The sequence below is a fragment of the Vanacampus margaritifer genome, chromosome 14 (genome assembly GCF_051991255.1).
Source record: "Vanacampus margaritifer isolate UIUO_Vmar chromosome 14, RoL_Vmar_1.0, whole genome shotgun sequence".
Lineage (NCBI taxonomy): Eukaryota > Metazoa > Chordata > Actinopteri > Syngnathiformes > Syngnathidae > Vanacampus > Vanacampus margaritifer.
Window position 1 is genome coordinate 13,508,638 of NC_135445.1, and position 25,717 is coordinate 13,534,354.

The 25,717-nt window shown below is 38.9% G+C and overlaps 3 protein-coding genes and 1 long non-coding RNA gene across 6 annotated transcripts; 2 read left to right on the plus strand and 2 right to left on the minus strand.

Annotated features, from left to right (window-relative positions):
• Window positions 1-1,154: 1,154 nt before the first annotated feature.
• LOC144064041 (uncharacterized) lies at window positions 1,155-6,762 on the minus strand. Its single transcript, XM_077586190.1, has 6 exons — window positions 6,121-6,762; window positions 2,614-2,742; window positions 2,367-2,523; window positions 2,215-2,291; window positions 2,040-2,125; window positions 1,155-1,855 (listed from the first exon to the last, which is right to left on the minus strand). Exons 1-6 carry the CDS (start codon window positions 6,703-6,705, stop codon window positions 1,762-1,764), a joined length of 1,128 nt encoding a protein of 375 aa, XP_077442316.1. The 5' UTR covers window positions 6,706-6,762; the 3' UTR covers window positions 1,155-1,761.
• Window positions 6,763-8,082: 1,320 nt separating this feature from the next.
• Window positions 8,083-11,104, plus strand: cimip2b (ciliary microtubule inner protein 2B). The gene is made up of 7 exons (XM_077542782.1): window positions 8,083-8,090; window positions 8,352-8,414; window positions 8,500-8,657; window positions 9,512-9,666; window positions 10,049-10,181; window positions 10,377-10,562; window positions 10,651-11,104. Exons 1-7 carry the CDS (start codon window positions 8,083-8,085, stop codon window positions 10,743-10,745), a joined length of 798 nt encoding a protein of 265 aa, XP_077398908.1. The 3' UTR covers window positions 10,746-11,104.
• A 664-nt stretch (window positions 11,105-11,768) lies between these two features.
• LOC144034201 (uncharacterized) lies at window positions 11,769-25,609 on the minus strand. 2 transcript variants are annotated; one of them, XM_077542785.1, is made up of 11 exons: window positions 25,354-25,609; window positions 22,796-22,869; window positions 21,503-22,694; window positions 21,015-21,216; window positions 18,769-19,581; window positions 16,583-16,659; window positions 15,660-15,834; window positions 15,479-15,584; window positions 15,348-15,394; window positions 14,447-14,969; window positions 11,769-13,397 (listed from the first exon to the last, which is right to left on the minus strand). In XM_077542785.1, the coding sequence occupies exons 3-11, from the start codon at window positions 22,637-22,639 to the stop codon at window positions 13,313-13,315; spliced, it is 3,165 nt and encodes a 1,054-aa protein (XP_077398911.1). In that variant the 5' UTR covers window positions 22,640-22,694; window positions 22,796-22,869; window positions 25,354-25,609; the 3' UTR covers window positions 11,769-13,312. The 2 variants fall into 2 exon arrangements, with proteins under 2 accessions (XP_077398911.1, XP_077398910.1); XM_077542784.1 differs by lacking the exon at window positions 22,796-22,869.
• LOC144034202 (uncharacterized) lies at window positions 13,251-20,287 on the plus strand. Of its 2 annotated transcripts, XR_013288176.1 has the most exons (3): window positions 13,251-13,533; window positions 14,594-15,813; window positions 20,019-20,287. It is a non-coding gene; the product is annotated as an uncharacterized LOC144034202 (long non-coding RNA). The 2 variants fall into 2 exon arrangements; XR_013288175.1 differs by lacking the exon at window positions 20,019-20,287 and having other exon boundaries at window positions 14,594-15,884.
• Window positions 25,610-25,717: the final 108 nt, after the last annotated feature.

Consider the following 25,717-nt stretch of genomic DNA (forward strand, 5'->3'; position numbering starts at 1 on the left):
TTTACACCAAGTAAAAACAAACAAAACAACATCAAAAGAAAATAAGCCAGTTCATCAAAAACAAGGTAACGATTTTAGTTCCAAAAAGCATATTAAATATTCTAAGCCACTTTAATGAGTTTGAACATCAACGATGAATTTAAATATATCAAAAATAAATATGATGTGTTTTCACAAAATCAGGCATATGTTGCGGAGATTAGTTTGAGTTAGTGACAAAAATATATTGTTTGGACAAAAATGTCAATTTTGAAATTTCTCCAAAAAATAACGTCGATAAAGCTATTGAACTGAGAAAATTCTATTTCAAATCACTATTGCCACCTGTGGCCGAAAACAGAAATGCAACCTCCCCACACACACACAAATTCACACACTCACATACCCTTCTTCACTAAGAAAACGCTCATGACTGCACATCCGCACACAGAGGGCGGGAAATTCAAACCCAAATCCAGTCTGAAAACTATTAGCAGAGGCTTGCTGGAGTACCCACTGTGAACAGCTAATGTGTTAATCTACTAATTATAATATTTCAGTCAGAAATGGTCAAATAAAAATGCTAATGGAAGATATTTTGGGTCAAATTGTTACAAAGAGCAATTTTAAGGTCTCCATTTTCACTTCACATAGCGCAAAAGTTAAAATGTTGGTCTAAGTTTGTTTTTGTTTTTTAAAGTGATTTGTCAACAGTATACGTCGTAAAAACGAGGGTGTGTTTTTAGCCATGCAGCTAGCTTGCGTGCCATGGGAACCTGCTGCAAAACAAACCGGAGTTCCTCGCCTCTACCGTCACACAAAAGTTTTATATAAATGGACATAGCAACCAATAAAATTAAAAATACCATAATGTTACCCTCCAGCACCAAAATCGAAAAGAGGACGCACGCAGGTGTTGAGTACATTTACCTTGCAGCACCAGCGAATGTCATCTTGTTGTAATCAAAACATAAAGATAATAAAGTCTATTTCTCTTTTTAATTTAATGTATTCATGCACTAAAGCAAAGTACAGTATTTCGCAATACTGTACATTCACGAGGGAATTTAATAATTACTTAATTTAAATGTATTGCACATACGGTAATGTACCAAAATTAAAAAAAAAAAAAAAAAAAAGCTGTACTAAAGAAGTAGGTATTCACCTGCACAAAATGGGTTATAATTATTATTTTATTTTTAAAAGAAAAGCACATTTACCAAATAAACATAAACTCTCGAGACAATTCGTAGCATTAGTCTTAATGCTTTTTTCTCTCTGATAGTGTAGACTTCACATAGTAGGAAGATATTGTGGGATGTAAATGTACAAAATAAAAAAAATACTTTATATTTTGTCTATATTCTGTAATACAAGTATTTACACATTAATATTCATAGTGAACGATATTGCATGTTACAAATGTACATGATACAAAATACTGCAAATCATATGTGTTTATTTAGAATAACTTACATTATCACCAGCTCAGTAACCTAGTGGTAGAGTGTCTTCCCTGAGACTGGAAGGTTGTGTGTTCAATCCCTCATACCAAAGACTATAAAAAATGGGATCCATTTTCTCCCTGCTTGACACTCAACATTAAGGGTCGAAATTGGGAGGTTAGATCACCAAATGATTCCTGAGCGCGGCCTCTGCTGCTGCTCACCGCTCCCTCATGGGATGGGTCAAATGTGGAGTGGGTGGGTGTGACAATCAGTGGTTCTTTTAACTTATCCTCAGAATCCTACAATTAAAATGATTTGTACTTTTCCTGTCGTGTCAGGTAAGAATGGGGAGAGTTCTCCGTCTCTTCCTAAACAGTTGGCTTAGCTGTCGCCGTGCGTTGTTTCTGTCCAGAGACTGCATCACTTGGCTGGAAGGAAAGAACAAGAACACATTGAGCCGAGCCGAGATGAGCATTCAGTGGGCAGCAGGAAGCAGTCAGAAGGGCGGCCGCATGCCATGTTGGAGCAGCCCTGCATCATCGTGTACCATATGGCACGGGCACGGTCCCTACTAACAGCTTGTTTACACTGGTCAACAATATTTGCACTCACTTATTTGCATTTTGAAGACTGTCTCTCTTCAAAGACACAGACTTGATCTTCCAGGTCTTGTTGTTGCTTCTATGTGCGATGTCACCCTTGTTAGGAATTGGAATTCAATTATTTTCTTTTTCAAAACTGATCGTATAAATGAATTGGGTAGATTGTGATAAAAATAGATTTCTACCTGTATTTTACTGTCCTGAGCTTCCTTGTCCAGTAGGTTAAATGTGCTCATTTGCTGCCCTCTGGAGCCGAACTTTTCTGTTAAATAAATAAATAAATAAATAAATACATTTCTGCTGTGCCAGAATATTTCATTCAAATCTAAAAACTCACGTGAGTGTGTTGACGGTATGATTGATTCTGAAGATGATCTCTGTCGAAAATGTCCATAAGAAAATACTTTGAGCTGTTTGTGTTTGTTGGAAAGATTCTCAAGCTTAGCACTGGAAAAAGAAATAGGCGGGTCTAATGATTGACAGCTGCTGGAAACCTGACAAGAGGAGGAGAAGGAGGAGGAAGTCATTAATAAACAGGATGACATGATCTATGTGTGGAAACATAAAAAAAAAAAGTAATTTACTTGATCCCTATCCACGTGGTAGCCACCATTAGCAAGCTGCTGCTTGGCAACGTCCTCCCATATTTGGCACACCTGGTCCAAGTACCTGAGCCCAGGACTCAGGTCCGTGGAAAACACCTCACGGGAGCCCTGTAACACAGCACGAGATTGGAAGGTTACAAAGAAGAACACAATGAATCACTTTGTTAGACATCATTTGTGTTCACACCAAATTTAGCTTGTGAACTTGTTAGGGTCATGACAATTTAGAATCTTCATTGATGTTAACATGCATGTCAACTCTGAACCCTAAACCTCAGAATAGTGCGACAGACGTGCTAACCACTAGGTCAGCAATCTTTCTTTTTTTCAAACTAAAAAGAGAAATTGAAAGCAGTTGCGGCTAACCAATAGAGGTGATATAGGGCACTGCCCCCTATTTTGAAATGTACATCTATTTTTAGTTGAGGAGTCGTCGCTTATTCGCAAAACCTGTTTCCATCGCCAAAATGCGCATTTTCATTTTTTTGATACGCTTTTAAAAAAAAATCCAAGCGTAAAAACTTTTTGGGCAAATTTAGGGCCTTTTTTTCTCTCGGATTTCTGCCAGCGTTTCCATTCTTAGTTCTCACTGTTGCTCTGCAATTTTAAAGGTAAGCTTGCTAACGTTGGTTGCTAGCTTACTTACACAGCTAGGCTAACTTTGAGACATGTCTACCGTTGGCATTCTATGACTTAGGCTAATGTAATTTGTCAGAGGTTGATGTTTACATGCGCCAAGAGTTGTTACCTGGAAAATTTCCAAGTGAGGCATTTGTGTTATTAGCCACTTGACTGTGATGCCCACATGCTAACCTGATCGAAATTGCTATTGCATGTGATGTAATGCAGCCATTTCTCATGGGACTGACATGAAAGTCTTCTGTGAGGCCGTCACTGTTACAAGTCAGATTCGGCAGCTATTTTAAAACTAACGTGGAGAACCGCGTTTAACGTGCTAACTAATTAGTAAGTCACCTGAAGATATTGCTAGCTGAGTGTTGAGTGTCTTGTCTCACAAGACATTAACACAATAAAAATGATATGGGAGGAGTTTGTAATGTCAGTAAAGTTAACATATAAGCAAACAATTACCCTAACTTTCTCCTTTTCTTCTTCTACTTCCTTTGCTTTGTTTGTATTTTCCAATGTGTTGGCCATCTGTAGTACAGTGAGAGCAATAAACGCACACATGCTGATTTTTTAAATAAAAAAAATTGGTTTAAAAAAAAAAGGCATAGGTTATATGTACCCTGCTTTAAATTGTATTTTTTGTATGCTTGTGTAGGAAATTATTACAGTTTGTTTCATTCTCTGACCCTGGCAAAATAGTTAAGCGTAGTTAAATGCTCTTTTGACACTGTTCTAAAAAACTCTATTGCAAAGATCTTACATTTAGGTAATTACTGTTTCTCTGGCATTTTGACAAGGGAGCGTGCAATTTCCAACCTTCACATTTTATTCTTCAAAATCTCCACGTACCTGCTCCAGTGTTTAAACTCAACAGAAAAAAAAGATTTAATTAAATTTAATTATAGTTTGCAAATGACTGGAAACTATGTTGTGTGGTGTCGTTAATTAAGAGCTCAGGCGCTTGCCTCTGAACTCACAGAATCATAAAGTAAACGCCGGAGAACAAAAGCAGCGCCGCAAAGGCATCGTGAATGCACAGTGTGGTTAATTGCGCCGTTCAGAGGGTGACATACATAAACTATAGGAACAAAAATTCACCTACAGCAAGACAAAATGTGAAAAACGGTTGATTGTCATTAAAAGACCACTGGTAGTGAGACGGTTTACATATCTGACTTGGGTGTTGCATCATTGGAGCTAGATGAATAGTTTCTGTTGTTAGCAGAAATTACAGACTAATATGGTGTCCAAATAAATTGTCTGGAAAGAAGCAGCAGTGAAAGGAACTCTGAATGAGAGCTTTTGAACAATTCCATCCTCCTAACTTCATGGGAGCAGTTTGTGGATGGCCCTTTCCTCTTCCGACATGAAGGTCCAAGGTCATTGGTTCATGAAACATTAAGATTCAGGGAATCACATTGATTGATTGATTGATTAATTAACTCCCAAACACTTCAACCTAAAGATCGGACTAACTGCTGAAAATGTCCCTTCCACGACTCTCACTGCCCGCGGGCGTAGAGTCATGTAGGCAGACTGGTTTATGATCTCTTGCAGCATAGACAGATTTGTGTCAGGTCGCCAGCATGACAGCGGTGCCGAGTGAGTAATAGCATCTGCGTGTTATGAAGGCAGTTTGGAAGAAAGGGCAGAGGGTAACGCGTCCCCCGCTTCACTTTTACCTTTACAAGGAAAACAAGACTCGGCATGTTGCTGTAGGATTTATGTCATCTTCAAGCTGCTGCTGGCATCCTTGAACAGACACCACCCAAAATGAGCATGTGTAAATTTGGGGGAGAGAGATCCTATCCCCTATGGGGTTAGCAACGCTGTCAAATAAACAGCAAGAAACTTGAACATTTGAACATTGTGATGAAGAAAAGAGGATGGGCATATCATGGTCAATTTTTGCCTCTCTTCTTCCTTTTCTTGGGACATTTTTGGCAATTTTGTGGACATTTTATGATCATTTGGGGGATTTATTATTTTATTTTGGGACATTTTATAGTTACTTCTTAAACATTTTCTTTTCTGATTATTTTTTTTTATAATGAATTTTCTGTCAATTTTTTTTAGGGCAATTCCAAAGACATTTTATGGTAATTTTCTGCCATTCTTCTTTTGTTTTTGGATATTTTATGGTCACTTTTTGAACGTTTTCTTTTCTGCCTTTTTTTTAAATAAAGTTTCTGACTTTTTGGGGAGGAAATTTTGTGTACATTATATGGTAACTTTCTGCTCTTTTTGGACATTTTTAGGTATTTTAAATAACTTTTTTTTAATCTAGCTTTCGCCTCTTTTTCTGACAACCTACAAATTTATACTTGATTTATTTATTCATTTATTTATTAATTATCATTTTATCTAAATCATTAATTCATTCAAATAATGTATCTAAAAATATTTAAATAATAATAATAATAAAATAATATAGTATAATAATGAATATAAAATATATCAAATACCAATTTATTTATTTTTTAAATTACCAAAATATAATTGAAAATAATACAAATAAATCCTGTATGTAAAAAAGTATATAGTCATTTTCACTCGTTTTTTTTATTTTTTTATAGGTCCACAGAGAACCAGCGGTAAGGGTCTAAAGAGTCACATGTGGCTCCGGAGCTCCAGGTTGCAGACCCCTGCTCTATGACAACCCAGAAGCTAACCGCATCGCAAATGCAAGAGCCAAATCCTAACCCTAAATCTAGGGCCTAAACCTAACCCCAACCCAAACATAAATTTCCAATTGTAACCCCCGACCAAACCCTCAACCTTAACCCTAATCCAAACCCCAGTTCCAAACCCAAGTCCCAACCTCAACTGTAAACCTAACCTCGCCCCCGATCTTACCTGCATTGGCTCCATCTTGCTTCTGGAAGCCATTGTTTGTTTGCTCATACCCGATATCTGGTCTGGCCTGGTGGTCTTCCATGAGCCGAAACTCTCAGACCTCATCTTGGAGGTTCTGTGTCGAGGGGCTGTGTAATCGCTTTGATCAGCTCCAAGGGGCTCAGATTGTCGTCGAGACTCAGATCTCTGGAGGGCTTGTCTCAATTTTGAGTTAGAGAGTACGGATCCTTGAACTCTTCGGAGACTTGTGGGGTGGGAGATGGCGGGCGGTGTTAAATAAGGGGGCAGCGAAGCAGGTCCACCTGATGAGAATGGTATGTAGTTGTCATTCGCGACCCCAGATGCAAGAGAGTCCATCTCTGCAATATCCGTGGACAATGACGAGGCGGGAAAGAAAGTGTCAGTGCTGGCTGTCTCCACTCCAGAGTCCACCGATTCTGTCCGCACATTTTTCTCCAAGCCTGAAGAAGAAAGTGAAGAAGGCGTAGGGGGTTCCTTGGGAATATCCTCCAGCAACTCGGGGTCTGGGTTTTGCTCAGCTACCCAGGCCTCCATTAGATTCCCAAAACTCCTGTAAAGATTCATTCCCGCTTGCTGATACGACTGCAACAAGAACGAGAGCAAGGATCTCGTTTCGAGAGGCTTCTTGAGGTGAGTTGCTCAAGTAGAATTCAAAGCATCCCATTCAGGTCCACCCCCGCACCCTTGTCACCACGCCTTCTCCACGTCGCCCGTCCTACCTCACCGCAGAACTGCATGCTCACACTCGCACCTTAATGTCACTCACTTAGGAAAACAATGACTCCGCTACAGCCGATTCCTTTTTTGGGACTCACGAATACCTGTGAAACACGCAAAGTATGACATGACCCAACTCTGAAAGGAGACTTTAGATTTAGGAACTATGTGAACCCAGATTTTTTTTGTTGAACTACATTACAGTACTCTCTCTCTTTCACCAAATGATACATATCATTTTTACTAATGTGCATTGAACATATACGGTAATATGATATTATAAAGAAACCAATATTTTTTCTATATTATTTAGGGAGAAAATCCCAAATTAATGTATATGAACTCTTATATTGTTTTAAATCAATCAAAATTACTAATTTAAGTGATTATAAAACAATAATAATTCTGCACTGTTCAGTACGGAAGAGGAAAGGTTATCAGGATTCAGATTAATTCTAAAGTGAGAATTGTCATTGAATTCTGAAATTAAAGTGAGAAATTTCAATTTAAAGTCAGAATTCTGAGATGAAAGTGAAACTGCTGGCAACCCTTTTTTTTCTCTCTTCGCTAGCCCTAATCCTCTTCCATAGTTCAGACATACATTTATTTTAAAAAGTACAAATATTAGGAATAATTTGTTGTTTTGGCATCCAGAGACTTTGTCTAAACCTTCAAGGATGCTTACAGGTTTTTTTCCTTAGCCTGGGGGAAATGTGTGGAATTTTAAATTAGGTTATTACTGTAACTCATTTGAATTATTATTATTATCATTGACTGTCATTGGAGCCTGAAACTGGATTTCACAACATCAGTGGCGATCGGTATGACAGTAGGAATGTGTAGAATGGACATTCCTAAGTGCTGATATGATCTGAGCTCCTTACATCAAACACGCACGCACGCACGCACGCACGCAAGTCTTTTCACAATCACTATTGCACAAGAGCAAACGTGCACGTTTTCCTCGCATTGTAGAATGTTCACAATGCATGTGATTTTTTTGCAACCTGGAATATTTTTTTTTAAATCTCCTTTACAAACACATTGGCATAAAAATGTAAATAAAACACTAAAAAGAAGATAAGCTTTCAATATTAAATTATTTTCGTTTTGAATTTGACTTGACATCTAGTTGCATAATTGTCAATAAAGAAGGTGAAAAAAGTGAAGGTTTTTTTTTTAATGGGTAGATCGATTAAAATATTTACAACTATCTACCACGAGATGGCGCTGTTACACATTAATGCAGACTTGCACGTTTCATTTAATAGCATAAACAGGAGCATGTTGATTACCTTGCAACCGAGACAACACAATAAAATATTCTGTTTATTTATGTTACATATTTCCACAATTTCCATCATCACTATTTGAAAGAGTAAGCCTCAGGTTCATCAATCTATTTAGTGACTCTTGTGTGTAGCAACCAAGCAAGACAATACCTGAGCAACCAGTCAACAAGAGTGCAGGTGACCCAATGGTGCCTCTCACAGCACCAGTACGGAGAGAGACTCGAACACAGTTCTGTTGGAGCGTCAGCCACAAAACATCCCAGGGTGAGTACATTCCTCCGAGCAAATCTAGGGTAAGAATTACATTTATGGCACAATCTCTACCGGGGCTTTTTTTTTTTTTTTTTAGCAACTCAGGTTATCGTCCAGAGCTAGAGCTTAAAATAGGCAAGTCGTATAGCCAGCTGATGGCTGAGCTGCGGAGCCCGGCCCTGCACTCGAGTCCTGACGGGACCCTCAGAATCATCCCTGAGAGACATGCCGGACGGATCATGCCCGGTTACACAGGTAGATACCACACACATGTAACCAGTTGACATTTTGTATGAACTAACGAATTATTAATTACCGGTCATCTAATTGGGGTCTATATATTTTTTGGTTCCTTTGGAAATATAAATATGTTACAAAGTGAAACGTATGTTCTTTTTTTGTTTTGTTTATTTATTTTATTTTGAACGTGTAGAAAAAAAACTGACTGGTAATAACAAAAACGTATTTACTCATAATCTCTCTCTCTCTCTATCTCTCTCTCACACACGCGCGAATGTCACATGACCAAACACAGAAAAATGCTGAGCTGTGATTGGTCATTACCTCAGCCTTAAACAACTACGATTTTCAGTGGACAGCAAGTGGCAAAATGGCCGCTCCGTGAGAATGATAAAAACGGGTAGATTTTGCTGCTTAATTCATATTCCACAAACACAATATTGATCACAATGACGTGTTTAAACTAGTGGGGGCCCATACAACATATTTTTTGTAAAGAATATTTTTGGGTTGACTTCCTTCAAATAACCTTCCTTTAAATAAGTGTACTTTTAGCATTTTTACAGTAATATCTTAGTAACTTGAATACAAGTGTTAATAGAAATTAATATTATGCAATCTAACATAAAAACAGTTGTAAATTTAACGACGAAGACAATTCACGTCACAGATGTACCTTATGTAACAAAAGTAAGAAACAATGTTAACACCTTAATTTAAAACAACATAATTGGCCAATAGATCTTACAGCTATTCACTGGAGTGGAAAAATTTACTTTGCAAAGTAGGCCTATAGCTGTCACTTCTGATTTATTAATGGAAAAAACATTTCGCCTAACCAACCTTTCCCGCGTGTTTCTTGCCTGTAGGTTTCATCCCCAAAAGGCAGAACTACATCGCCTGCAGCTATGCGGAAACATGTCAGAGAGCATTTTCTGACTTTTACCGGAAGACGTATGCGAATATTCAACAGGCGTCGAGGGATCCATCACTCACTGTCAACTCCTCGCAACGGCATTCACAGGTTACCTTCTCGCTGTTCTGTGACTAATCATCTAATGGGATTCGAAACGCAGTTTTGAGAGTTCTCTATATGAAAAAAATCCGCGCCATTTGTAAAAAAATAAAAATAAAAATTATAGCTCTTGTATTGGATTACATTCGAGTAGGCCTTCAGGTGTACCTAATGAAGTGTCCGTTTAGTCTGTATTTAGCATGCTTGAATCAGTTCTCCCTTACTGAATTATGAATGGAGGAGCTCAGTTTCAGGTCAGTGGAATGTCATCCACTTTACTAAAAGGGAAGGCCACATAAATAGAAATGTTCACAGTAGAAGGATTTATATGCATAATTCTCAGTTGTAGTGTTGTTTTTTTTTAGAGTAATGTTGTGTTGTTCATTCTTAGGTCCAAAGGCCAACAGTGACCCTAACCGCAGTTTCAGACCAAGTGGTGTCCTACGAGCCCTTAAAGAGCTTCACCCCCATTGCAAAACCGTATTTGTTGGATGATGGCCACCCTTACAAGTACTACATGTCAGGTACTAAACAAGGCTAATATTTCAGTGAACTAAGCTTTTTGTCCATAAAAAGAAAAACGAAAGACAGTTTGCTAACGTTCCAAATAATGTAGCCACAAATGTCACTTTTCACAGTTTCAGTCCACTCGCATCGGGCCACGTAGAGCTGTTTCCAACCACATTCAGCAAAATGAGCTGACATTTTTTTTTTTTAAGGTTTTACAGGACATGTGCCGAAATCACGCTTCGTTATCGGGAAAGGCTACCCCATTGCCACCAACGAGGCCCTTGTCCAGTTCGGGAGGCAGAAGGGTGGCGGCGACTGCACGCTACCTTCCATATGTGCCATCTACCCATCATGCCACAGAGGTGTGGTGCCATCATTCGCGGGACATATCCCAGGTAAATCAGGAAATATACCACAGATTATCTTCAAGTATATGTCCAAAGTCTGGCCTCAGTTTACTAACTAGCATAAACCATTCCACAGGATACAAATTCATGTACGGGCACACCTTTGGCCGCCTTTCCCAAAAAGCTTTGGAGAAAAGTGCCAAAAGAAGATCCCATCCTAAAAAATACTGAGAAGAAAACAGATTTGAATCACAAAGAGACAAATGTACTGATATTGTACATTTGCTACTGTTTTATTCAAATGATTGTCTTTGGACATTAAAGGCTGCATTCCGACATTGTAATCTTTTCTCACACATCACAACATTCCATAGATTAATGCAGGTTATAGAGCAAGTCTCCATTTTGTATATTTACACAACTCTAGTTTTAATGATCAACAAAGTTTACAATATGGTTTAGTACTCTTGATACCAGAGGACATCATTCTCCATCAGACCATTTCCACATCTTAATTTAGAATTCATCTACCAAAACATAAATACAGATGATCTTGTTTTACCGTAGGACCAACTCTATGTATGCAGTATCATGCAAATATGGATGGGGGGGGGGGACATGCAAGGCGTAATCTTCAACCAGTAATAAACACATGACTTGAACCAGGGCATTTGTAATAGTGCGTTACTTGGAAATGTTTTATATTGTAAAGGATCAAATGAAAATCAATCAACTGTATGAATGAGGCTACGTGTGACATTTACAATAAAAAAAGTACAATACGTTATGATCGGGACTATGCAGCAGCAGTTACAGTTAAATAAATCAAATACGACATATGATTTACAAACTAATCTGAAAATTGTGTGGTATCATTCCTATCTGGGTGACAAACTAAATAAGTCGAATTACCGATGTGAAGCCAACAAGGTACAAAAAACGATGTGATTTGACAACAAATAGATTAACTCATTCACTGCCATTGACGACTACAAACGTCAAAAATTCATGTGAAGTATTTCTATTTAACATTTTTTTCATTTTATTAAATTTTTTATGAAAAACTGGATTTTTTTTACTGTACATTTATAACAGATATAAAATTATCATGCGATTAATTACGATTAAATGCCCCTTTTTTTCCTTTTTTTTTTTAAATAGGCCCGTCAGGTGATAATTTTTTTTAATTGTAATTAATCACATGACTTCACTAGTTAACAAACGATTAATCTGTTCTAAATTTACAAAAAAAAATTCATACTCTTGTTAGCAAAAGTAGAAAAAAAATTAAACTAATGGAAATATTTAAAATGAATTTTTTACGTCTATAGCCGTCAATGGCAGTGAATGAGTTAATAAGAGTCATACTGAAAATCGTTTTTGTTACATCGCTTTTGTGACCATTACGAGATATTTCAAACAAGTCGACACTGGTTATGGCGTAAACTGTGGGACTTCTTGTCAATTGTTTGATTTAAAGCTGCAATATGGAACTTTTTTTCCCCAAAATAACTTTACAATAAGCTTTTCATTTGACCATTTATGACTGAAATGCCTTCTAATTAGTAGATTAACACCTTAGCTGTTCACAATGGCTACTCCTGCAAGTCTCTGAGAGCCAATAGTTTTCAGACTGGATTCGGGTTAGAATTTCCCACGCCCTGTCTGCGGATGTGACGTAATGTGCGTGGTGTGTATGAGAAGAACGGTATGTGCAGTTTCATTTTTCGTCAGCAGGTGGCAGTAATGATTCAAAATGGAATATTCTACCTTCAGTAGCTTTAAAAATCAACATCATCATCATAAAAAAAAAAGTTGTATGCGATTGGCTAGAAAAGACAAAAATGGTTATGAATACAATACCAATAGCTCACAAATTGACAATAGCAATAATGAAGAAGTAACACAAAAAATAATTTAAAGCACTTTGGTTTGCATGGTCATTTATCGATATGGTATTATTATGGCAACACTTACGTAACACAAATATAAACAGAAGATTAGATGACTGCTCTGTTATGAGGAGAAATGCCCCACTGTAATGTAGCTAAAGTGCATTAGTTAGCATTAGCATCATCGCTTCCACAGAGTGTACACCCATTCTGGCCAACTGTAACTAAATTATGATTAGTACCTCATTTTAAAGCTACAACTGAAGCATGGCAAATCAAAGGTGACTTTTCAACTGCTGCCATAAGGAACTAAAGGATAAGATAATGACAGAAACGCAAACCCAAAAAATTTGCTTGTGTGCTTAGGTAAGCTTTAGCATGTTGTCCCCACTTGGTCTACATTGATTTTATGACAACACCAACAAGAACACCAACAAAAATAGGAGATTAGTAAAGCGACACGGAAATGTGGATAAAGTGCTTCGGTTGGCATTAGCGCCATCACTTGATGCATGATTGAATTTCTGGCTAATTTTACCAGGACAGTAGTTTGTTTCAAAGTCATATTTTTCATAGAGAAAATGACAGCTTCTTAATTCCTGACCGTGTTTTTTTCCCTGTTAGCTTGACAGATGTTGAAAAAAAAAAAACAGAATTTATGTGATGAGTTATGAGTCAGTTCATCAGTCTAGTTTCAACCTTTCAAAAGACATAACACATAAATTGAATGATGAACTTTTTAATATAGATGGCTGGGCTTAAAGTACAGCCAACGCTTGATGAGTGAGTGAGCCAAAGCTGTTAATCTTGTTATTCGTGTTCTCCGGGATTAGTGCAGCAGAACGGCTGAGCGCCGTGTTCTTAGTTGTAGCATGCACTGAAAGACTTTTTGTCAGTCTGACCGCCTCAAGGCTTCAATGACCTGATGGACTGAGTCAAGAGTCCAAGGTGCGATCTGTCCAGCTGCAGCCACTGTGACGGACGATGACATCTGGAAAGAGGACAATTGGAAGAAAGCTACATCAGGAAGGAACGCAGATTGGAAAAATACAGTAGGAACTTTGTGTGTGATGTGACAACTCAAATTATGCACAATTTGGAAAGCAGTTTCTACAGAACGCCACTAGGTGACAGTATTGCTCTGCAACCTTTTTGTTTCTTCTTCATGTTGAAGTTTGTGTCAAAATTAGCATTTTGTGCCACATTAAAACACATAGACTAGAAAAATTAAAATTTTGTTCTGATCATTTTTGTTTCAAAATAGCCTCTAAATATACATGTACAGTAACTAATTTTTTTTGTCAAATTTCCAATAAGTTTGATATAACACCCAAAAGCACAGAAGTTATACAACGTCCGCTAGGGACTAGCTAAAAGTGAATAACATTTATTTGTTGTTCTTTTAAGAAACACATTATTTTGAGTTTTCTTCTTTATTTTAGTTGGCGTTTACAGTGGTTAACTTCATCAGTGTTTCCCTCAGATTTGAAATCTACTTGGGTGGGCTCCGGGTGGATGTGGGGGTTCGGTCTCAGTACTGCTACTTGCGTCTCCTCTAACCTCATGATCCACAATTTTTTTTTATGGGAATATTCAACAAAACGTCTTACTTAGGGTTAGGATTCACACATTAAGCATGGAATAATGTTATATTAATGGAATATTAAGCCTTAATATTTTATTTCAGTGCTGTTCAAACATGAAACAGACTGCAACCTGTTTGTTAAATGCAGTGGCTCAGTTATAATCCTGAATTTTCACACAAAAAAACAAAAACATTTTCATACAAATCTTAAGGTGTACATGTACAAGTTTACTGATTAGTATTTTTTTAATTTGAATATATATATTTTTAATTACATTTTCTGGGAATCTACTCGGGTGGCCCGCCCAAGTATTTACATGTTGTGGGAACCACTGTTCATGTATAGTAAAAAAAAAAAAAAAAAAGTTTCATGAGCAAATGAATCCAAATATAAGCACTGATCTCGGTACTTCAAGGTATCATTTCGTACGGTACTCGATACAAGGTCTTCTTACCCTTTGCTTTGACTCTGTGAGGTCGTCTGCAGCCTGGTGGAAGCATTTGCAGCTCCAAAAAGTTTAGCCCAGCGCAGTCCACCCTGGCAAGGTCTCCCAACCGCAACACTGGTTGTGCTTTCATTATTTTTCTCCATTTTCCTGCAGTCCACACGAACTGGAGGTCCGGGATCAAAGCAATTCCGGCTGCAAGCGGTCCCTTCCACCACACACTCCCCCAAGTTCCTGCGTTCAGGAACAGAAGCTAAAACCACCTGCCGCCTGTTGTTCTGCAAACTATCTTGTAGATGCCCGTTGATCTGGTGGCCTGGGATGCCCGTGAAGAGCGGAGTCAGGGAAACACACGCCTCCACCGGGCATGGCTGTCCGCTACGTAACAACCTGGGCTCCAGCAGCAAGTCGAGCTCAAAGGGCAAGACGGAGAGAGGCTGCAGGAGAAGCAGAAGCTCCTGAAACAGAGGCCGACATCTGCCCAGCGACATGGACAGGAAGCCCCAACCGTGATAGTGTGACATCACCACATCTGTGCAGACAGATAGACATGGATGACCAATATCGTACGTTTGACTTTTTGACACCCAAGTACAGTGGAAACATCAGACAAACACACACAATTCTTAATTTTCTCCCTTAACTCATTCACTGCCAATGACGGCTATTGACGTCAAAAATAAATTTTAACAATTTCTATTAATTTAACATTTTTTTCCCACTTTTGTTAAAGTCTCCATAAAAAAATTAAAAAATTAAAAAATAAAATAAATAAATACATTTTTACTGGGCTTATGTTGTCTTTGTCTGATATTTACATTTGTTGATGATCTTAAACGTCAAAGTGGGGAAACTAGAAGAGGGGAAATACTAGTTCTTATTCACGGCACTGGATATAATGTGCACTCACCTTTTTGACTGTGGAGGTGACTTAGCCATAATTCCAACGCTCTCAAACTGAAAGAGGTTGAGGGGGCCTTTGTGAGTGGAATCTCAGGCATTAAAATGACACCAAAATAAATAATACAAATAGAAACTCACTTAAGCAAGCCCATGATAAAGGCCTTCAGTCTCATGCTGTGGCTGTTGAGCTGTGGACACTTGTTGATTTTACACACCAGGCTGTAGAGAACCTTGGTGGAGGGACCTGTCGCACCAAAGAAAAGTTAGTAAGATTAAAAAAAAAAACAACCTCATTCTTGTTGACATACTTTCCAATTACCGTGCTTGGTAGAGACTTCCACTACGGTCCAGGAGGAGTTACGACGCTGACCGATGACGACGTCTAATTTGTGATCTTTGAGGCCGTCTTCGAGAATATTCTGGATGGATGGACACAGGTGATCCAGGACCAGACTGGCCATCATGGCACTCAGGTAGCTGTTGCCTAGACGCATCTGTGGGCAAAGCAGTATATTTAAAAATAAAAAATAAATGAGAAAGAGAACTAGGAATGGGCTTGATTTCCTTAATTGACTTTTGGGGTTTTATTTTAAATGTCAACAAAACGTGACAACAATGTGTGGTATTTACGCCATAGTGGTGGTGTTATGACAGAATTTGCATTTTTAAAATGGAGCATCATTCATCTTAACTCATTCACTGCCATCGACGGTTATAGACGTCAAATATTCATTTGAACTATTTCTATTAGTTTAACATTTTTTTTCCCACTTTTGTTAACAAGAGTATGAAAACCTAGAATTTTTTTTATTGTACATTTATAATAGATATAAAATTTGTGATTAATCGTGAGTTAACTCGTGAAGTCATGCAGTTAATTACAATGAAAAATTGTAAACGCCTCACGCTCCTAATCTTTAATAATCTTTTCTTTTCTTAATTTTTTTTAATTGTAATTAATCGCACAACTTCAGTAGTTAACTCTATGTTCTTAAGTCTATTAATTATAATTAATTATAAATTTTATATCTGTTCTAAATGTACAATTAAAAAAATTCTAGGTTTTCATACTCTTGTTAACAAAAGTGGAAAAAATGTCAAACTAATAGAAATAGTTCAAATGAATTTTTGACGTCACTAGCCGTCAATGGCAGTGAATGAGTTAATGAGGCTTTGGCTTGAATGGCATCTCCCCTGAAGCCTCCTTGTATTAGTGTGTTTGAACGTAAACAACAAATGTACCTTTTCTTCTGGATCTCTGCTGTTGCCAAAATGAGCTATAATTAGGTCCACAGCCCTGCTCACAGACCTCAGCAAACCTGCACACAAAGACGAATAAACACCATAATAAACACAACAGTGCATTCTGAATATTTGTATCATTGCATTGTTTCAGTTGTTGACCTTATCACAGTTAGTTAAAAAAAAAAGAGGCTAATTTGCAGTTACAGCTTCCCTCATTGGGCCTTTATGACGGTGAAACCAAATAAATGTTAAATCATCTCGTCATATTTTGAGTCATACAATGCGACAATGTCTTAATTTATGACATATACACAACAAATCAGAAATATTTCAAAAATATAATAGCTAATAGAGCGGTTCTTAACTTTGTTGGGGGTAGTGAACCCCATCAGTTTCCTATGAGCATTCACCGAACCCTTCTTTGTTGAAAAATAAAATACGTTGGGCTTGATTTCCTTAATCGATTATTGAGAATGCTTGAAAATCTCAACAAAATATGACAATTAAAAAAAACTAATTGGTGTAATTTTTCATACATTTTTAGACTTTTCTGCCTCTCTGTCAAATTTCTAACATTTTTGGCAATTTTATGGACATACGGTAATTTTCTGCCTCCTTTCTTTTTTGGACATTTTATGTGTCTATTTTTTTGTTTGCTTTGTTTACATTTTTCACCCTATTTTACTACTTTTACTTTTTTGCAAATTTGTTTACATTATATGGTAATTTCCGGAATTTCTTCTTTTGATTTTTAGTTACGGGTACTTTTAAAGCATTTTTTTTTTCAGCTTTTTTTAAAAAAAAATAAAGTGTCTGACTTTTTGGCAATTTAGTGTTTTCGGAAATTTTCAGGATTTCTTTTGTTTTTGAACATTTTATGTTTACTTTTTCAACATTTTCTTTTCTGCCTTTAAAATTATTATTTTTTTCTGAATTTTCAAAAATTTTGGTTTCTAACATTTTTTTTATTTTAATTAGAATATTGTAATTTTAATTATAACATTATTTTTAAACAAAATCATTAATTCATTACAAGAATATATATATATATATATGTATATATATATATATATATATATATATATATATATATATATATATATATATATATAAATGTGTGTGTGTGTGTATATATATTTATATATATATATGTGTGTATACAGTATATATATGTGTATATATATATATATATATATGTGTATATATATATATATATATATACATATATATATATATATATATATACATATATATATATATATATATATACATGTATATATATATATATATATATATATATATATATATATTGCATCTAAAAAAATATAAATAAATATGTAAAAATATATATGTATTTGTACTTTTTTTTTTTTAAGAGATCCACAGTAAAGTACAAAAGAGTGGCTCCAGAGCACCTGGTATAGGGTTTACACTTGAATAAAATGAATGGGAGAGTAGCCTTTTCAAGGAGTCCAGCTTTCCTCACCTTGAGTTTAGAAAGCAAAAAAATATGAATTATTATATTACTGTAAAAAGGGTACACAATCAAAACTAACTAATGACAATCTTTCAGCTAAGTACAGTCACAAAGATTTTTGTATGTATTTTAAGGAAACATTTGCAAGACACAGAGATGAGTTAATAATTATGGTTTTCTTTTTACTAACTGGGTCATCACACAGAAGTGAGAATGGCTTTTCTCTCTCTCCATGTCATATTGGCTAGTTCCTGCAAATGTCATGCTGAATTTTTTATGCATGCTGTCGCTGTCTGCAGGGCCGTTTCGTACCAACGGCATATTACCGCCACTAAAAACCTCCGCCGATTTGCTTGCCTCAAATTTCCATCATTAAGGATTAGAAGTTGATCTAAAAGAAAAATGGTGATGCAGTTCATAAATCATTAGTGCTGTTTGTACTGCATTATTCCTGTGCGCTCACATAGGCCGGCGAGCAGATGGCTCAACCAATCCCATGCAGGGAGAGTTATAAATAGATCATGTGTGAGAGGAAGCCCCTTAAGGGCATTTTGAAGGAGCCTCTGAAGCAAAGTGCTTTTTTCCCTGCTCCTCTTAAAAAGAGCTCCTCATCGGACAGATAAATCACAAAAAAGTCAGATCATTCATGCTAATTTTGACTCCATTCAGATTCATGTTACATACTTTGATATAGTGTCGCTCTCACCTCTCCTCTGAAGATGACTGATGGATAGAGATTCATAAGAGGTGTCAGCTGAGAGGTCCGTTGGATGGCTCAGGAGCATGGGTTCGTCCTGTTGACCCTCACTGACGCCTTCGGGGGTGAGCTGATGTTGTAGACCAGGAGCGGCGAATGAGAGCAGAGAAACCAAAGAGGAAAGCGGGGCCACGGAGGAGAGTGAAGCTGTGAAGCTGAAGCCTTGAGGTTGAGGGGTCTGTGGAAGAGGATTTGCTTGATAGGGGTTGTTGGTTTGGGCTGTTGAATCTGAGAATATGGACTCAAAGAAGCTGCGGTTATGGGACTGAGCAGGACTTTGATGGCTCTCCTTGGGGGTTGTTAGGCTTATAAGATCGTGGTAGGTAGGAATTCGAACAAACTTGGCCTGGCAGGGACCTGAAAACAATTCTGGACCAGTTTGTGGACTTGTTCTCTCCTGATTGACCTTAGAGTTGGTCTGAGTTGCATCTGGTCTTGTTTTGGATGTCTTCGGACTACGGTGGGCCTGAAACCACATATCCCTGCGGTTGACGCCATCTGGGCTCGGCGTGCAAGTGGAGCAGGTGTCGGAGCTGGAACAAGCCTCCATGAAGATAGAGCAATGGTTGCTTACTGACGACAGTTTTGGATTCGACTTGAAGCGCTCAGATTTCTTGCTGTGTTTTTGTTTCATGTATTGTTCAACAAGACAACCCAGCTGCTGGGCCTTGGTATGACGTTCGTCACTGGGACCGAGCACGATGGGCTGGATTGGTAGAGATGTTGGCCTTTGTGGTCTATTGGAGGACGTCAAACTTGTCTCTGGAAGAAAGCAACAAAATATCTCACATTATTACCACAGTTTCTTCTTTATTACTTCTTTACCTTTATTGTCAAAAGAGCCATTTTAGGCCAAATAAACAACAACAACAATAAAAAAACATCTGTCTGGATTTGAACATTGTGATGAATCAAACAGTGTGTTAGTCTAATGTACTGAGAGCCAAGAGCTAATTAGAGCTATAAGTCATAACAGGGAAAATATGCAGCATTCAATACTTTGAGATTAATGTTCTATTTTCTTATTTATTTTGTTGTTGTTTTAATTTTTCTGACATTTTTTGACTTTTTTGCCTTGCTGTCAAATTTCGGACATTTTTGGCACATTTATGGACATTAATAGACAGTAATTTTATGCCTCTTTTCGTCTTTTGTGTATGTACATCCATCCATCCATCCATTTACTATTGTTTATCCAGGGTCGGGTTGCGGGGGCAGCAGCTTTAGGAGGAAAGCCCAGACTTCCTTCCCCCCAGCCACTTCAACCAGCTCCTCCAGCAGGATCCCAAGGCGTTCCCAGGCCAGTCGGGAGACATTGTCTCTCCAGCGTGTCCTGGGTCGTCCCCGGGGCCTCCCGCCGGTGGGACATGCCCGGAGCACCACTCCAGGGAGGTGTCCAGGAAGCATCCGAACCAGATGCCCGAGCCACCTCAACTGGTTCCTCTCAACGCAGAGGAGCAGTGGCCTCGACTCTGAGTTCCTCCAGAATGACCGAGGTTTTCATCTCTTAGGGAGAGCCCGGACACCCTGCGGAGGAAACTCATTTCGGCCGCTTCTATCTGGGATCTTGTTCTTTCGGTCATGACCCACAGCTCGTGACCACAGGTGAGGGTAGAAACATAGATCGACCGGTAAATCGAGAGCTTAGCCTTTTGGCTCAGCTCCTTCTTCACCACAACAAACTGATACAGAGCCTGCATCACTGCAGACGCTGCACCGATCCGCCTGTCGATGTCCCGCTCCCTCCTGCCCCTCACTCATGAACAAAACCCCAAGATACTTGAACTCCTCCACTTGGGGGAGGATCTCATCTCCGACCCGGAGAGAGCACGCCACCCTTTTCCGACTGAGGACCATGGTCTCGGATTTGGAGGTGCTGATCCTCATCCCAACCGCTTCCCACTCTGCTCCCGATCTTATCTTATCTTATCTTAATCACTGTCATTGCCCATGTGAGCGTTGAAGTACAACTTAAAATTTTGGACTTGAATAGTTCACTATTTATTTTTTAATGTAAATCATCTTATTTGAAGCATATTTTATCTAAAAATTGACAAGTAAAAAATATATAAATTTCTACTCATTTTTAAAGATCCACATGGAGCCACAAGAGAAGTACGAAAGAGCCACGTGTGTTTCCAGAGCCGCAGGTTGCAGACCCCTGTTATACCCAAAACCAAAATCATGATCCTTACCTTTCTCAAAGTGACATTGTTCCTGTTTTAGCGTCACTTGTTCTTGGGTAGTTGTCTTGCTTGTGGCCCGGCATGTACAGCGATGGTTGAAGCAAATCAAACACGGCCTGTTCCATTGGTCTTGGACGTGGTCTTTCACACTTGAGGGGGATTTCTCTTTGGAAGTGCTGGTAAACTCAGAATCCGGGGCCAGAAAATCCGCCTGAGATGGAATAGAAAGAACAGCTTTGGTTCTGTCGTCAAAGCAATTCATAGTAAACATGCATTTGTCAGTGTCAAATCTCAATCATATCAGCTTGTTATTTGTTATACTTTGATCAAATCATTTTCTTTTCCAAGATCTGGGAGAAATTCTGAATCTGGATGAAAATGTAGTCTTAATCATAGTTGATTTTGCAGTCTTAGCTAACTGAATTTTGCTGAGCTAGTGACTACTTGTTACCTACATTCATAGACAGAAATAGTCAGACATTTTGATTCAACCTTACTTCCATTCCAGCATGGTTTTGTCCAGTTGTCCTCGGACTGGCAAAGTGGATCCCGGGGCCGCTGACGCTCTCATCCTCAAAGCAGCCATTGCTGGACCAGGTTGCACTGGGCGACTGGGACAAAAGATCACAAGTCACCAGCTTGTAGTACGTCTGATTAGTCCCTGTGACCAGTGGGGCTTGGCTTTGGAGACAGGTAGCTATGTCGCACACCTCCAGAGAAGAGAGACCTGGAGGCGGTTGATGCTCCATGGGGTGAAAAGTGCGGTTTGAGTCAAGATCTTGAGGTGACAAGCAAGATGCAGTCTTGAAAAGCTCCTCTTTCAAGGGATTGTGCACGCTTTGGTCATCGCGCTCACTCGGAAGAGGTTGGAGGTTGAGGAATACAGATCCCTCGGATGATGGAGATGGACACGCCCCCGGGGAGCTGAGCTCATGTGGCATGGCGGGATTGTTGCTGTGGTTGTAAATGGTGCAGAAGTTCACCAGGATCCCATCAGAGCTGCCGCAGGAGGAGTCACTGGCATGGTCCGCTTGGCTGTTGGGGATCAACTCAGAGGAAGACTTGTATGGGATGTGATTGGGCATTGCGTCAGAAGCCATGACACCAGATCTGCGTTGAGCCTGCAGAAAGTCTTCATGGCCCCAGTCCATGTTCCCGTCGTACGTGCTTTTGCGCCAGTTGGAAGTCCCGTGCAACACAAAAGATGAATCCTCGTGGTATTTGTGAAGGTTGTCCCCATCGCTATCCTCGTCGTCCTCATCCAAGTCGGGATTGGGAAGGAAGGAATTGTGCAAGCGTTGACTTCCTCTTGTTCGAACCTCTTCCTTTCTGGTTTCTTCAGATGATGAGGCAGAGATGCCGTCGCTGGTGCCATCCTCTTCCTCCTCCTCCACATGGTCCTCATTGAGGCTACCAAAACTGTTGGAAAAATGCTTGCGACTAATAGCAATGGGATGCTCTTGGCTGATCCTGTCTTGCTCTGGGAGGGACGCTGCCCGAGACAGACCCGAGGAGCCCGGCCTCCTTGCTGAGCCGCACAGAGCCTGGACAGGAAGTTGCCAGGCGGGAAGCTGAAGCAGCGGGAAGTGGCACGCAATCAGGGTGTCCCCTGAAAGACTGGACGCGCCAATCATACTGGTGCACTCAGGTGAATCATATCCACTATCCTCATGCTGTGGAAGTTAAATCCTGCAAATATACAACACAGATGTCGTTTCCAAAGAGAAAGCTACATTTGGTGTACAGTTTTACTTAACGTTTAGATAACGATGAAATAAGCCTGGCCTCACTTTTATGTAATTCTGCCGTCTCCAAGCATCCTTAAAGCTGTTTAACGACATCACTGTTGGAGTTTACTGTGAAACTAAACGCACAATAAAAACAATTACCACTGTAGATTTAAAACAAACCATGCTTTGTTGATTAAACATGGCTAGCGCTAAGGCTACAGTCAATGGAGGATCGCATTCAAATGCTAACGAGAAATTAGCATCGACTTCGGCAGTGAAATTCCTTCAAATAATGAACTTTCACACATAAATGCTGTGGAAACACATACACAGGGGTAAGATAACACTAAGTAGGCTACTCAAAGGCACATTTTCCCCTCAAATGTATGAAAAATGAGTTACATTCAACGGCTCAAATGCAACTTTCTTCTCTCGATCATTTACGTGTGTATTTCATGCATGCATGGCACCACACTGCCCCTAATAGGCCAACATGCGCAGGTACAGTTGTATTTCCCTTTTATTTTAAAATTGCTATTATTTTATTATGCTGTATTGTTATTATACTTCCTTACTAATGTTACTTACCTTAAAAATCAATGGGCTTTTATTGTAATACTAACTAGTTCATTTTCGGTCCAATGAACTTTTCAATTGTGAAGTAGTACATTTTAAAAAATTGTGAGATGAACTTTCCCAACATTGCCTGTCCTCTACTGTATGATAGTATCTATACTTGTTTTGATCCATGTTTGTTGGGTGGCTAGCAGCTAGCTAGCTAACACTTTACAACATATTTCAATTACATTTTGGTTATAATCCAGATCTATAATTTTCATTCTTCATGACCCATGCACTGTACGACCCTGCTAATTACCAAACAAAAGAGTGTCTACGTTTCACAAGTCGCAGCCGTAGGGACGGAACTGCTCTTCATGCCTAACACGGCAGCTGCTGTCACAATATCCATAAGCACCTGATTGTTGCCACTGGACTTGGAACAGAAAGCACAAAAACAACCTTGGGTAATGAGCCACATGCTAGTTCTCCAAGCCTCAACACAATTTCATCTGTTGACATTACAATGCGGCTCTTGTACGAAATCTCAGTAAACTGTGCAATAAGAGTGGTTATCACTTCCATTGAAAAGCCCTTGAGGTACTGTTTTTGAATTTCAGCTCTGGCTTTTCTGTATATAGGTCTGTGGTAAGATAATATATGAAAAAGCTTACAATTACTCATGACAAAGTAAGCAAAGTTGCTTGCGTCCATGTTGGCATTTTCCTCCAGCCTTTTCCCTGCTGCGCACTTAACTTATGATGATTCAGATAAACAATGAGATGCACTTTGCAACATGAGAAGCGGTCCTGGGAGTTTCCTCTTTGGACAAACAAATGCCTCTTCATAAACACACAGCATCCCAACAAAGTAGGAAGGCACTAGAAATCATTCAAATGAACAAAGTCCCTTTCGTTCTTAGCCTGATGGTCTCGGTCTTCCACTTTTCTCAGCCAGTGTAAGTAAGTAGGTCAGCAGCACTGCAGACAATTACGGTGCTGCCAGCACTGCTATGAGGAAAAGCGTGTTCACTGCAAACTCACACGCATGCATTCAAACACTGAATTTTTGGCCCACAAACAAATTTGTTCTATATGAAAAAAAAAATACATTAATTCCAGTAAGTGTAAAACACCCTGGACTGTTCACCAGCCAATCATAGGAATATTAAAAATGGGGAAACATTTTTGGTAAATGTCTAGGTTCTGTTGTCTGGACATCATTCATGTAAACATGTGTGGAGATAATCATCTGCAACATTGCTTATTGTAGCTGGAAAAAAAACCTGCCATTGCAATAACAAGTAAACAATCTAAGGCCATACTCGAGGGATCTGTCAAGAACTGTTTGATCACATATTACAGCCTTAGAAATTGGGTTAATCTGCTGGGTTGGTGGCAGAATTCACGACAACAAAGATAATCTGTTGACTGTTTCTCAGTGTGGAGGAGCAAACATGTTACCACCCCAAGCACCATTCATTGGCAGTCTGGATGTGGTTAGATTTGTTGCTAGTCACTAAAAAAACAAAAACAAAAACAAAAAAAAGCATTTGAATGTATAGTGTTGAAGTACACCCAATTTACAAAGGCTCTCCATCTGCATTAGACAGAACCACTCCCCCCAAAACAGAGTGATTTACACCTATCAAAAGTGTGAAGTCTAGAGTCTGAGGGTTTATAAACAAAAGTATTGGGACATCTGGTTATTATTACACCGACAGGAAGTGATTGCACATCAGCTTTCACCCTCCTGGGGATGCCTCTCGAACTTGAGTTTATCTGTGGGAATTTCTGTACATCTGTGACGTCTGATGCACCTGCAAAATCTCTCGTTCTTGATCATCTTTTGGCTTATGTTCTTCCAAACCAAACTCATCCAGCACAACCCTTGCTCTGTCCAAATACTTCTGTCCAATAACGGATGTAAAAAAAACAAACAAAAAAAAAACAACGAAATGTTGTTGTGCCCCCTCCCCCTCCCGCCACAACCCCACACGTTCCTCAAACAGGGCACAAGTGATTCAAGGACAGAGACAAATGATAATATTTCATACTTACATAGAGCTGTTAGTCATGAGTCACCTCCATCCGCGTCTATTGGGGTCACTTTCTTGTGTAGGCATCCATAAAAACAAAATGCAGCTTCCGTCAGAAATGACTTGCATACATACCAAAATAATGTGATTTACTGCGCATTCCAAATTGAAGGTTATTATGTCATCAAAATGTAGGTTTAGTCATCGAAACGGTACCGAGCCGGCATCAGTGCATCACCAAGGTCCGAACGGACCCCCCATAGCGAAGCTCTGGCATCTCCGCCAGTTGGAGGAAGTGTGACGTCACAAGCCTGTAAACCAATGAGGAAAGAGGAATTGCAGTATCCAAGACGCAGTTTGTTTTTTTGTTAAATATATCACAATAC